The sequence below is a fragment of the Homalodisca vitripennis genome, chromosome 2 (assembly GCF_021130785.1).
Source record: "Homalodisca vitripennis isolate AUS2020 chromosome 2, UT_GWSS_2.1, whole genome shotgun sequence".
NCBI lineage: Eukaryota > Metazoa > Arthropoda > Insecta > Hemiptera > Cicadellidae > Homalodisca > Homalodisca vitripennis.
This window is the reverse complement of record NC_060208.1, coordinates 200,849,148-200,864,069: the sequence shown is the minus strand read 5'-3', so window position 1 is coordinate 200,864,069 and position 14,922 is coordinate 200,849,148. Positions and strand designations below refer to the sequence as shown.

At 32.5% G+C, this 14,922-nt stretch overlaps 1 protein-coding gene across 1 annotated transcript in view; it reads right to left on the bottom strand.

Moving 5' to 3' along the window:
* Positions 1 to 7,267, bottom strand: part of LOC124355965 (neuronal acetylcholine receptor subunit alpha-7-like) — a 184,858-nt gene extending 177,591 nt beyond the window's left edge. Inside the window, exon 1 of the mRNA XM_046807113.1 lies at positions 7,187 to 7,267. Within this exon, the coding sequence (XP_046663069.1) occupies positions 7,187 to 7,267 (81 nt within the window). The remainder of the gene's footprint in view (positions 1 to 7,186) is intronic.
* Positions 7,268 to 14,922: the final 7,655 nt, after the last annotated feature.

The following is a 14,922-nucleotide window of genomic DNA, read 5'->3' as shown; positions in this document are numbered from 1 at the left end:
TTGGGGTGTGGAACGCGCAAACCGCTAGACTGCCGATATATTACCGTCTTTTAACTAATTCAAGGAGTCATGTAGTTATGTGCAGAGACTCTTAGTAATCAGTTTAAGTTTCCCATCCCTTAGAATGGGACTCATAACTACTTCACTGTATGAATTTTTGTCAGCTAGATCTATCTGATCTTTGCTTGGATGTTTTTATACATACATGTTTGCTCTACTCGTATTAATTAATTATTGATTCAATGAATTACATTCAAAATCACAAATAAAATTATCCAGAGTATTTTTTTATTTTGAACAATTTACACAAACACGTAACCCAAAAGTTTGTAAAAAATACTGATTTGTTAAACTATATAGTAAAAGTGTAGGAGAAAATTGTTCACTAAACAAATTGTTTCGTCTATGATGTATTTTATTTATCCCCATTTATTAAAAAATTGACTAATTGTTTACTAGGGTTATATTCTACAAAAAAAAAAAAAAAAAAATATTCATAGTTCTACTTTGGATTTACATAAGCAAAACCAAGAGGTTTAATCCGTTTTAGTGTAAGAAAAACTTACATTCAAAAACATCAGATCATCCCATGAAAACCCAAATTCAATCGAAAGATGGAATCGTTTCCATTCCGATTGACTTGTATTCATAAGTTCTGAGTAAAACTTTGCACATTTCATTGCAAAGTCCAGTGTCTCGCGCAGAACTTTGTCGTGTTTCTGTACATTACTGAGCTCCGTTAACTCTGTCCCCTCTAAACTCTGCAACTTTAACTCTGCTAGTTTGTTGTATTTGTTTCAGCAAAGGGCCAAAGTCTCTCTCACTAGAACTTAATAAAAACTACATGTAAAAACCATATGTACTTGTATTTTTTTATAATGGTAGTGTTCATCACTAATATGAAAGAGGTTGTTATCGGTGCGCAAGTACGATTAAGTACATAGACGCCCTTTTATTCCTTGTGGAGCACAACGGCTTTTATTGTATTATAAACAAAATAATAACAATTACACGTGGTTACGTAATGTTCACTACTTAATAACTCAATATTATAATAATACTGACTAGTTTAAATATAAAAAACAACAGTTTTTAAAATATACAACTGCTGAAACAATAACAAAATAAATTTGGGGGGCTATAGCTCTGACAAACCTTTACGTGTACGCCAGATGATTTTTCAGATATCTGTCATAAGGTAATGAGAAACAACCACTTATGGACCAAGCATAAAATACCGCTGTTCTATGTGCAATATGATAACAAAATTATTTCATATATCAGTCTTTTACATTGATTATTCACAGCGGATAAGCTATACGTTTTCCCAAAGACCCACTCCTTTCTAAAACTCACTTTTCGAAAACTTTAAATGATCCTTTTATTACCTTATATAAGTTTTTTACATACATTTACAGTGTATTTTTTGTTTTTTCTATTATAATTGTAAAGCTTTTTCTATACTATAATACTTCGACGATTGTGTACTTTTTATTGCTGTGCATTAGAGTTCTAACAATGTAATGAATATAAATGACATTTTTATGATGTAATTATTTATAAATTCGGCTAAATAATACATATAACATTTACTTTTAGAATTTATATTAATTTACCAAAGCATTAACCACCTCATATTACTTCCACGATTTCTCATGAGAGAGCCGATAGCCGAGCGGTATAAGAAGTCGGACTTTGATCTGTTCAGAGATACCGCAGGTTCAATCCTGTCTGTGCCCGTAGCAATTTATCAGTATCATCGACTGATTCAACTATCCTCCTTATTCTGTTTCATAGGATCCTCGCACATGTCAGTGGCCCACGAAAAAGAGCGAAATGAGGCTTAGAAAAGGGAATAGGTTAGTCCATGTTTTCCAAAAGAATCCATGTAGAAATCTAAGGTTTTTTATTCTCTGTTGGGTTCCTAAAAGAAGCCATATTGTGTGTTTACAGAATAACATATGTAAACATGAACATTTATTTAAAGGATAGGGCAGGATCACGCTCAGTACACTCTGTGTCCAACACTGTTCTGCTGTACAACAGTACAGTATATGTGCATTGGATTCTCCTACGTGGCGCTCGTGCCCTGGCATTGAATTTGATATATATATATCATTCTGCCTTTGGCACTATGATTGGTATTTTATATAACATACCTTTTCGTAAAACATTTAATCTAAATTATGGAGGGTACTACAACGCTAGAGACGACAAAGTAGCGTGTTACGCGGTACGTAGTGTGGCAGTAATATAAAGGTAGAAGTACGTTACACCAAGTGTAACACGCTTCAGTGAGGTTTCATGTAAACTTTTACGTAATAATATGTTACATTTTGAATTTCTTATGGATGTAATGAGTTTGCTTACAAATTAATTCGCTCAGCCAAATAACGTAGAGTATCAAGCATCATCATTGAACTCAGTTTAGCTAGTATAGAAGTGAAGCTTCATACAAAATTTGAAGTCTATAGGTCAGTTAGTTTTCAAGATTTTGTGCGAACAGACACATAACCATAAATGAAATTTTCCAGCCCTAAAAGCATTAGGCTTCGTTAGCACCTAACGAAATAGGTTGAATAGCCATTTTGTTGTTTTAGTAGTTTATCAATGTATCAAAGGTGAAAAAACAGTGAAGATCTCAGCTTTAAATAGAGCATAACACATTTATTAGTGTTTGTTGTATATAAACCTGGTTATATGGTCTGAAATTAGAAACTGCACGGCAGTAAGAAGATTCAATTCAAACTACACGAGTGAACATCTTGTAAATCCTTCATCGGTCCCGGGTGTATTTTAAATCACGCTGTTCCCTGCTCTGTGTGGCCGAACTTTGGCTTTACACGTGTTATTCTGGCAGGTATAAAGACATTGTGTATCATAATTCTCACGTTTAATACACATTCGCAAACACATTGTAGCGGCCAACAAGGAATGCCTACTCTAACTTACTCAAATATTTCAACCTAAGTAATTCAATGTTTGAATTAATAATGGACAGCCATTATTGCATTTTTGAATGTAATGTCGTTTACCGTAAATTTTGAGCTGACCGCGAGCGTAAGCGCTAACTCAAGATACTTCGACGTTAACGTGGAGAGCCATATTCAGCCAAACGACGTTCAACTGATACCGGCAATACAGTGATATCTACCACCTCCTATCAATTAGTCACAGCTACTCTAGACTAAAAACTTAAATTAAACACTAAAGTACAATCAAAACTAACTCACGTAAGGATTGGTTCCCGCTGAGTTTTACAATTCTAGCTCAAGATATGCATCATCTATAGTCTAGTTGTTTCTAATACATGTGCTGAGAGTCAACAAGAAAAATTTGAATCTTCAGCTCAATCCGCTTAGTGCAGCATCTGAAATCGCACTTGAATGTCGAATTTAGCTCCAGTTCAACTTTCTTTTATCGCATCGTCTGGTATCTGACGCTGAATCAGACTTGCCTCTTGGAACCTGGTGTCTTGTTCATCTGAAGAGATCAAAGAAGCCGGCGACGAAGAAGCTCAAAACGAAACATTTACATCGTTTCGATATCAGAAACACCTATAAATAGGTAAATTGTCAGTCTCGTTGTCTCATTAGGTGCACAACTGAGTGCACTCCTATGTTTCTGAACACGCTACGACTGACCAGAGGGCACTAGCCAATGGCAATCGTCACGGCAGACAAAAAAAAGATGGCGGCACCACGTAGGTGGTTAGTAGACGAATGCAGACGAATTGTGACCTGTATTCTGTAGTTCAGTTTTAATGATTAGTGTTGTGTATAGTGTCTTATTAAGTGCATGTTTTTAGAGTTAGTGAAGTTGACACACAACATGGTGGTTGTGATTCCTGACTTAGGCGTGCCACAACGCTTTGGTATAATTTGTTTATTTTAACCTAGTTTGTAATTATGTATTAGGTTAGTTATTACCTGAAGAAGAGATCAGATTGCAGATCTCGAAACGTAATGTTACTGATCTCTTGTTTCACTGAACGATGGCAAATGTCCGGAAAAATCCTGTTTCCTTTAAAATCCTTCCATCGTCAAAAATAACCTTCAAACAAAGCACTAACTATTACTTTTCAGCTCATTTTGGGCACTTTATTTACTATTTAAAATATACTTTATAACGTATTTAAGTTACTAAATCGTACACATACTTCCCTTGAACGACTATTTGAGCTAATTGTATTGTTTAAAGAACGAACAAACAGTCATTGGCAGTACATAACAATATAACTGTAACAACATTATTTCAGTCGCTTTTCTGCCAGAACAATAGGGAGAACAATAAGAAAGTAACAATGCAACCTCTGCCACACTCTTAGATACCTCAACTGTGTGCTCGACAAAAGAGTAAGTAAACATAATAATTACATCAGTATGGTGATCCGAACAATCTTTTACTCTTTTATCGTTTAATTAGCTGAGCGTTATCGAAACATACTTTATCGGTTGGAAAATTGATATTTCTGTGTGTCTTTCTTTCCACAAGATAAATCAGGAACGAACTTGCTTATAGATTTAAAAATTTGTGTGAAGCTTTTACTAAGAAACAACTAATTCGATGATGGCATTTGGCATCCCTTGGGAACCTTTTATATTAGTCTTATACTAACTATGATGGCAATAAAAATCTCAGGAAAAAACACAACACAGTCATATAACATTGTAACATGTCACATAGAAACACGTGAAGGTTAATTATCCGTAAAATATGTCGAGAAAGTTTTTATCTGTAAGGCTTTAAATTTTTTATGAAACGTCATTTCTACGTACACGAAAATTAGTACGTTGAAGGCGTATTCCTGAGATTTCGTTAAGCGTAATTGAAGCCAATGTAAGCTGGCAGATTAATTATTCTGAATATGTAAATGAACCAAGGCAAATAAAAATAGAAAACTCCTTGTTTATTTATGACCAACTAGTCTATATCTTTGAACTGTACGTGTTTTCTATGACGATAACATTTACGAATTTGTTATTAGGAAGGCTTTACATTTGTCAGATTATAGACTATCTTTAAATATTTTTGATATTTTGATTTAGTTCAGAAATAAAAACCATGATAAAGCAAAATAACAATTCGATTGCTATCTAAAATCTTCTTATTTACACGAAGGAAGAAAGATTTTATTGGGGGAATATTTATAAATTACCATCAAAAACATTGGGTTAACGGTAATAAATCTGAAATAAGACTTTTCGACTCATGAAAAATGGTATTTCAGTGGAGTTTCATTGCTGAAGTCGGTAAAATAAATTTTTGCCAGACAGATAATTCAGTAATTTATTGAAAGTGGACTTTGAAGAAGACTTTGGAAGTGGAAGAAAACCATATTTCTCTAGAGACGAATATTCCAATTTCCATTAAAATGCACTATAATCTTAATTTTTTTCCGTTTTTATATTCACTATAAAATCTTAATTTTATTTAGTATTTCTTGCTTACGCTTGTTCTTTAAAAATATGCGTACGTTAGCATAGGAAAGCGGACCAGATTTAATAGCAGATCGCAGAGCACCACAAACGTTTGTCGTTCTGCTATGCAAGAATCAACAAACATAAATTCTGGGACAAACACGCTGGAATGAAAATTCAGGTGCGGATCCAGTAGTGAGTTATATTGCAAGGCATTGTCGGGATGTAACCTGTAAATGTATGGCCTGGATAGCAGAGAAATAAATTAGCAAGCTGTGGTTGTACTGCACAAGCCTGACAATTGGTTTTGTCACAAGTCATTAGGAATAAATCGCATCCCTTGGTGGTCGGTTGGTGTGGTAAAAAAACAGTTATTAATTTTTACAATTTTATTTAAATCAAGGTTTAATTTTAACGTACGCATTTAAATAATTGTAGCTATTCAATGAAATATCATTGAATTTTGGAGGGAAATTCGAGTTATTTATGGGTATTTACTAAAACTGTTTCATACTTCTATAAACTTAAACATCAAATTTACCAGCAGATTTGAACATATTTAAGTGACTATCACTTATATCCAGTGCGTATAGTATGAATGCAAAAATAATTTTAATAACAGGGATGTCCCTGTTTTTGAACATAAAACTGCATGCGAAGCCGTGGATGACTTTTTATAATTTTATGAGTTCCCATATCACACATGTAAGTTGAGAGATGGTTTAAACACAGTTTTTCCCTTGAGATGAAATGGAATAATAAGAGCTCTTCATTCCTTAATATATGCACACGCACAAGCATACTTATACATATGATTCACATATATTAAGTATAAGTTTACTTTATTTCTATATTTCAATATAGTTGTTTTTATTTGTAGTATCGCCTAATTAATCGCGTACATACCCACACACGCTCTCTCTCTCGAAACACACACGCATAGATTCTCATGCGTCATTCACAGTTAATTATGCATTACAAACTTATAACTGTTAATAACTCCCCCACCTGACGAAGAGGATAGATTACATTCCTAGAAACGTTGTATTACACTTTTGATAACCTATAACGATAGAAAATGTCCAAAATCCTGTTGTCCTTTCAATACTGTTATATTAGTACATTTATTTGAATGCTGAATTTAGTTAGCCATTGTTGCTTCTGTAATGGCTAATTTATATAATTGTTAAGTTTTCATTACTAGTTAACTCACTCACTAACCAATCATGTTTTCATAAATGACTCTGCGATCATCACTAACCAGTTCATATAATTCATTATTCATATAATTTACAAAATTACATAATATACTTTTCTTTTCTCAGTTGAGGTTAAGCAACTAATAATACCTTGCAAACATTTTTAGTTCAGTTTTACTTAATTCGGTAACATTTTGGTTAACTCTATGTACACCGAAATACTAAGATAATAATGTAGATATCCTCCGATCTGAGTTGAAAATTATACAGAAAACAAGCATTTACAAACTTAGAGGTTTGTGATTCACACTGATCTAGTAAAAAGTTTGGACATGCTGTAAAGAAGAATTAGCAGACTCAGAATTAACCTAATAAAGCGTCAAGTAAGAAATGTTCCGTTGACTTGTCTGTCACTTTTCACTCCATCGTTCCCCCAGGAGAATTGACAGCGGTTATAAAGACAAGGAACAGCGGTAGTTATCCATGTAATACTTGGAATACTCAGCGCTCGAGTGTACAGAGTGAAGAAAAGAGGAATGTAGATCTGCCAGTGTGTGACTCCCACACGGTGTACCAGGTGCGCTGTTTCTCCATTATATCGAACACATATCCATTTAGAGTTATCTCCGAGTCTATGAGTACCTCCATGTTCCTTATCTCTGTAATCCCGTCTGTATGGAGTCGTATAGACACGCAGATGTTATGTAATAATGTTTCACAGATAATGTAAAAAATACTCTTTATACATCATTGTGAGGGTTTTAATACAACGAATTTTCATACGCTGTACTGAAAAAAGTGATAAAACCTTTTCAGTTAAGATTTGAGTATTCTGTTTTTTCTTTTGTAATCATCCAATTATTATAAATATGCGTATAAATTCACGATTTTATTTACCAGTGTTGACAATTTTGTTTTTAAAAATACATTTCATAATAAGGTTTAATTAAAAACTACTCTGTAGCTAATTCAAAATATTAGGTTCAAATATTTATGTGATCTAAAAGGACTTATTGAAACTCTTTAAAGGCATAACAACATATTTCGGAATTAGCGTAATTTATGTTTGACTTTAAATTATTATTTAACCGTTATGTAATACTTTAGTGCCGATGTGTCCTTCAAAATATTTTTTCTGTTTCTTACAATGTAAAATCTTCTGTAAAAATGAAAGTTGTTTTCTTTACAAAGTTAACACGATTAAAATACCGTTATCTGTGTAATTTAATATATTAAAATTACAGTGCACTTTACATGAAATACTAAACCCAAAATACAAAAATTTAACGTGCCGTAATATTTTGGTATTTCACATATTTTAATACTGTCTTTCAATATTAATAAGTTATTATAAAACTACATTATTTATCCTAATTTACAATCTACTCGTAGTTAGATATAATCTAAAATCGTGTTGTAATCCCAAGCGAAATGTGGAATGACTTCATATTATATAAAAAGCTTATTATTCATATTGTTGAGAAACTAAGACATACATAAGTACTATATGTACTAATGTACTTTATACCAGACTTGCGCATGCGCATTAACAAAATATCCAGTGTAATGAAAGATTTTATATTTGTACAGAAGATTCTTTATAAACAAAATCTGTATAATATTATCAGAATACGCGGATAACTTCCAATTTATGGGGACCAATCTGAACACATTTTTATTTCAGTTGCCAGGATAGCCAACTGAGTAATAAGTTTTAAATTAATGAGTAAACTAGTGAAGTTGGCCCGATAATTAGCGCTATTTTTATCGTTAAATGAAAAGATATCACTTTAATAAATCATTAATCAAACATACCTGAATATGAACTAAAATGGTATGACTAAATTGAAAAATAATATATAGGTACATTGAAATTAATACAGAAGCAACGTTTGCCAAATAAAAAATAAAAAATATAACACTGATTCCATAATAAAGACAAATTTTAGTTGATACTCTATTAGCATAAGGGGGGGGGGAGAGTCTCGTGTGTTAGGAATTCCTTTTGCATTGATTCCGACCATTGAAATCAGGAAGCTCTTACAGATAACACCGATTGGTGTCACATCATTCCTTTTGATCCAGCGACGTCAAAGCCCTACTTGAGGTTGTTTGGGAGGATTGGCTTGTACAATTACGATTACTGTGTATTAAGTGCCTGATAATTGAGAGATAAGTATCCATAGCACGGAGGGAAATAACCCTCTGGCAACCAGGGGTTGATAATAGTTACAGTAATATCTCTCGTAAATGAAACGACTTTGAAATCATCAGTCACTTGTAGGTTTTATAGAGGAAACAAGGTACATGTTTTGAGAGTATTGGGAGACTCCGCCTTGGTAAAGTAACTTCCTTACCCATGACAGAAAATGAAAAGAGAAAACACCTTCTACATTCCATAATAATAATGAACTTGTTAAAGTAAAAATATCAATTAAATTTTAAATTATTTTATTACTATTAATAATATTTATGAATATTTTAATACAAACATTTGGTAGGCTACTCATCCTATTTAAATATGAAAGTTTTTTGTTTAGATAAAAACACGATACGTATTTACTGTTTATATTCACCTTGCAGGCTGGATGAAACGACTTTTCAGCAGAATCTTCTTCGTCGGATGAACCGGTTACTAAGTTTGATTGATAGATGCAGTTCATAACGGTTCAAATGAGGTAAGATATTAAATCAGGCATCTTATTATATAGTTTACTCTCAGAATATGAAAAAACAAAAAAAATTATTATTTATTTATGGTAAATATTTTACGACAGGAGACGAAAGCGAGATTAACCTCATCCGTATAATAACCCTATAATGAAACAAGACAATTTTATTTGGTAGAAAAAAATAATAAACGAAAAGCTCGTGCTGAAATACTGATAGAACTATTATTATAAGTTTTTTCAATATTTTTCTTGACTGAGTAAAATTACTTTCGCTCATTAAAGTTACGAAACTGTTGCTAGGAGAAAAGTTTGTGAGTCACTCTGGAGTAAAGTTTTATATCGATCTGTAGACTCTTGTCTCGTAAAGTCAAACTTGTCATTCAGGGCGGAAAACTCACGCTTTTCTTTTTGTATGTAAAACATAATAAAATATACAAATGTTTTTAACTAACGTCTTTAAATTTGCATTCTGAATTATCTGTGCTCAAAATGTCCTCAACATTATTTTTGTATGCTAGTTAATGAATAATTGAACATTAAAATATAACATATTGATAATTAAAAATAGACTATTAAAATGTAACCACCTGTTTTATGTCATTTAAAGTGCTAAAATAATACTCGGATTTCGGGCATAAGCAGTCATTTCTTCTGTCTCTTACCTTTTTCTAGACTTACAACATGTGCTGTGCAGTTGACAGTATTGTCGAGTTATATTGTTTAGGTTCCTTCTGCCTCTTACTTCTCTAGTGTGTACAGCATGTGCTGTGTATTGCGTCTTTATTTCCCAGTTACATTCTGTGAGCTTCTTTTCACGTTACATGGAAAACTATATAGATTACTGTTAGTATTACAAGTCATCCATTTTAAATAATACGTTTTAAACGATGTTACTGTTGATCAGTAACAAAAGTTTTCTTTTATTGTACACTATTATTTGTACCATATTGATCAATAAAATTATACAATACATTATGAAAATGAACTATAAGACTATTATAAAACCACTAGTAATAGCTTTAGGATTAGTAAAGTTTTTAAATCAATGTAACAAAGGAAACCTTGTTTCAGAACGTATGCAATGGTTTATGGTTCAAATGCAGTTATTAAAGACAAAACTACATTTTATTTTATTACGCCTTGTTCTTAACTCACTTTGGTAATATACCTTATTAAAAAATTGTTGCTCTTTTAGTTTTAGTAATTTTATTTACAACCTTAATAATCCGAACGGATATATAAAACGGTAGATGAGTAGGTAACAGTATACTTTGACCACGCTGTGTTCGGTGAAGTTTCCTTTCATAGTCCAGGGATAAGAAATTCTCATTTCGAAATTGAAGAAAACCCTTTCAAGTGGGAAATTTATAAAATAACACTTCCACTGAAGTCATCCGCTTCAGCCAAATCCACAAAGTGAGCCTTCAACGAAAGCTAAATCGCACTGAGGAGATGGACGAGAAAATGAAGGGATTTCGAGCGACGGAATAAAACGTATCTTTGTGTGAGTTGCGGTGTTACTCATTATACCGTAATTGGTACAGAGTTCAAACAAATATACTTACACATTTATCAATTTATATTTACAAAGAGTTTGGGATACTTTTAAGCTGAAACTTCACAGCTACAACACAAAAATATAGAAATAAATGTAATTAAATAATTTATTTTCATGGTACTTCAGGGTTTATTTTACAGATTTTACTACAAACGCTGGTATAAGCTGGACAAGACGGTATAATGTGGGTGTTAAGTTGGAAATGGCAATTTGTGTATAGTTTGTAATCATATGACATATACCAATCAGTTGAGTTACACGGGAGGGATTAACTTTTGGATAAATAGTTACAAGGTGCATTTTCATTTTTTTTAAACTTAATTTTGCTCATTTTGATGGAGTTCTGTCTAATTTAGCATTTGCTCTGAAATAATCCATCCACTTTGTCCTTGGATGCCTTATTTATTTTAATTTTTTTTACGATGTCTCAACTTATGGGTTTTAGATTCTTACTATGACAGGGTAATTCCACCAGGCTGCGCCGTCGGTATGTACATTTCAACATTTAAAAATTCCATGTAGTGCGGATTAATGAGTTAAAGTAAATTATGTTATATACTTTATACTTTAATAAAACGTTACCCAAGGAGAGCCAAACGATATACATTTGTTGACTGGTAATACTTCTCCTCTATTCAACGAAGCACTTTATTTTCATAGTATACTCTAGTTTTGACACTGTACGATTCTTAGTAAAAACGTGTTATTTACTCACCCACGTAAATATATAAGAATATATTTGCAGTGAAAAAGTACTTTTTCTGAAGAAGATCCAATATTTTGGATCTAGGCAGGGGTAGGGTACGATAAGCGGACCCGGTTATAATATCAAAATTGGAAACGATATTAATTAATCATAACCATCGATATAATAAATCGATGCTAATTAATTATTTTGAACAATTAACTTAAATAATCTATATCAACAGCTGTAAACACTTTCAAATAATACAAGTAAGGTAATATTTCAATTTTACCTATATTTTTTAAAGTTAAATTTGATTATTAAAAATGGCAGTAAATTTTAGAAAACTACACGACATTGCTTTGAAAGATGATAGGACGTGTTTTTCGTGGCTTCAGCATGTTGGACTCGTACCGAAAAACCCATTATATGAAATTTGTGGGAAAGGATTTTCATATAATAACTGTAACTGTGAGAGGAGCAAATATGGTCGTCTTCAGTTTTCCTAATTTTGGTTATAATAATTTGTTTGATCACTGTAAATATTAAATTCATATTATAATTTAAAACATATTATGATTGTTATTGAGGACTATAGATACTTTTATATAGATTGATAGTCTAGGATTCGAGATGCGAATATTAGGTATCGATGATTACATTCTTCGATATAAAAAACCGGATCCGCTTATCGTAACCTACCCCTGGACAGCAGTACACACAAAATTGTGTACTGAAAGTTCGTGGAATGAAGATTATTAATGGCTGTTTGCCTGGAATTGTGTGATTTACAAGCTCATCTAGCAGTATTCGACCATTAGACCTACAGGTATGAACTTGTTTCACAGGAAAGAACACGAGAGAGCCACATTGTTCGACACCGCTCTACGTCATCCTGTGCAGATAAATATCCGCTAAACGCGCTGACCCGGCATTCCACCACAACTTTATTGCTTTTTGTCGCTTACAATTCAATTTTCCCAAAGCCTAGACTCCAGTAACGATATATCAGGCGTTTATAGGTAACAGTGTAACATGTTTTTTCTTACTTACAGTGAGCCAAATAATGAAAATAATCTTTCCCATATACGACCTCCCCCTAGTAACAACTCCAACGTTTCGTTCGCTATTGCGTATGCGAAAAAACATATTGGATTGTACATAATAAAACTAAAATATAAAGTTATTTATTTTAAATAAAATAAGTATAAAATCGATGCAAAAAGTTAACATATAATTATTTTATTTCAATCTTATAGCAAGTTGTCAAACTGGGTAGAATAGAACAAGGAATTTATTGAGAGGTGAGTATACAACTGTACAGTTCTCTCTATCTCTCAACTTACAAAAGTTATATACATTTATTACTAATCAAGTATCTAATTTTAAAATTTAAATAATTAAATAAAAGTAAACTATTAATTAAAACAATACTAATACATTAGTCACACTTTCATTGAACTATCATTCAAAAACTCAAAATTCTACACCAAGTTCAATTGAGAGGTGCTTAACTAGTCTTATGGAACAGTTTTTCTGGAACATAGAACTTCCAAAATCCAGGTTTTTATTAAATATTTAAAAAAATTTGACCTAACTTTATTTATTATATTCAAAAATGTGAGTTAGAGCTTGAGTGATTGACAATTGTGTGTTTTTTTAATTTTGATTTCGGAAAATAATCAATGATTCATATATATTTAATTTAAATATAATTTTCTCAAGTCATAAATGAATAAATGCATGTGCATGTACAATTGTAACTCAAATAGTGCATGTGCATTTTGATACGTAGCAGGTTTCCGGTCATATTAAAAAGTGCCTAAATTTGCTACTTTAAAGCCTCTAATTTCGCGTGGAGTAATAGTTAAAAAAACAACTTTTTTATTATATTTGTTAAAAAGATTTATAAATTTTCTGTATACAGGGAAGTTTCCTTAAGAGCTATGAATTAAAAGTAAATATACTTTCCAAAATCAATTGCACCACCTTAATGGCAAGTTGAACAGGTACTTAGACAGAACAACTTACTGTGTCTCATGTTTCAGAAGACTTGATATTGAAGATGTACTGTGGTGAACTGGTGTTATTCCATGGAGACATTAGGTAACATGACAACCCAGAAATAACTTATGTTACAGTTTAGAAGCACTGACATGATCGAATCAAACTACCAAACTTATCGATGAACCAAATCAGGATACAATTTTGTTGAACTGAGGATCAGCGTATGTTAAAAATCTAATAGCATTGATTCCTTCTTTCAATAAAAGAATTACTTTTAATATCATTTTCAAATTTACATTTAGGAAAATTTAGTTAAGGACACTTAAGAAACTTAGGATTTATAGTTGCTTCCTATTTTAAGGGTAGGAGGAAGCGGTTACTTAACGATCTAAACTATCGGAATTTTGTAAAATTTAGTCTGAGTTAGGGATAGCACAAGTTGAAATCTGGGGCCATCATACGTTTTATCACTAGCTTATTTTTGTTGTTTGAAGAAAACCTAAAGTAGGCCAAGGCAGTCCAAATCCAAACGTCTCATTGAGCTTAATAGGACTACGACCAGCTAACAAGATTCGATAGTGTGAATACCCTATGTTCCACAGCTAGGGTATTTCACAGCAGGTAAGGCATTTGGATAGTGCAGTGAACCAATGAAATAACTTTATCTCTTCTGCGGACAATTGGCATATCATTGCGGGCGGAGAACAGGACAAAATGAGGATTGGCTTAAACCAAAATACTCTATCATTAATCAGATTCTCTCTCCATAGTTCATTCAAGATGGTTCAATAACAAAATGATTGTCTTAAATTAGAGGAAAATTGACAAACAATCGTTCACACACAAAAGCACTTTTTCACCGTTAATAAAACAAGACTGGACTATAGTACGCATTAATAGTGGCTATCCTACTAATAGCTTCAAAAAACTACGGGAGAGATTGTAAAACGAAAGGAAAAAAAAAAAAAAATAGAGAGGACAGTGTGTAGAAATCCTTAGCTCTCTGAGTTCAGCGTAGCAAGCAGAGATCCTTACACTCAAGTCGCCGAAAGCTGGGAGTTTATCTGAGCCAGTCCTAACGGTTCATAATGCACCATTCGTATGCAGGGCTTGGAGTGGCACCGAGTCAAAATGCAAATGTTTGCATTTTCATTGTCTCTCACATTGGAAGCAATTTATTTAACTGAAGAAAAGACTTCAATTTTATTTTTGCTTCGCGTCTCCAAGTGAGTTTTACTACTGATTACGTAGCAGATAAATTTCTGAAAATGCAATGTCCAGAAACGTAATGAATTTGAATTTCCGTTTTATCCAAGGAAGAGCGCTTTTGGTTTTGAAGTCAAAATATCAAAGGTCAAAGGTTCGTCTATGTCTGTCCATC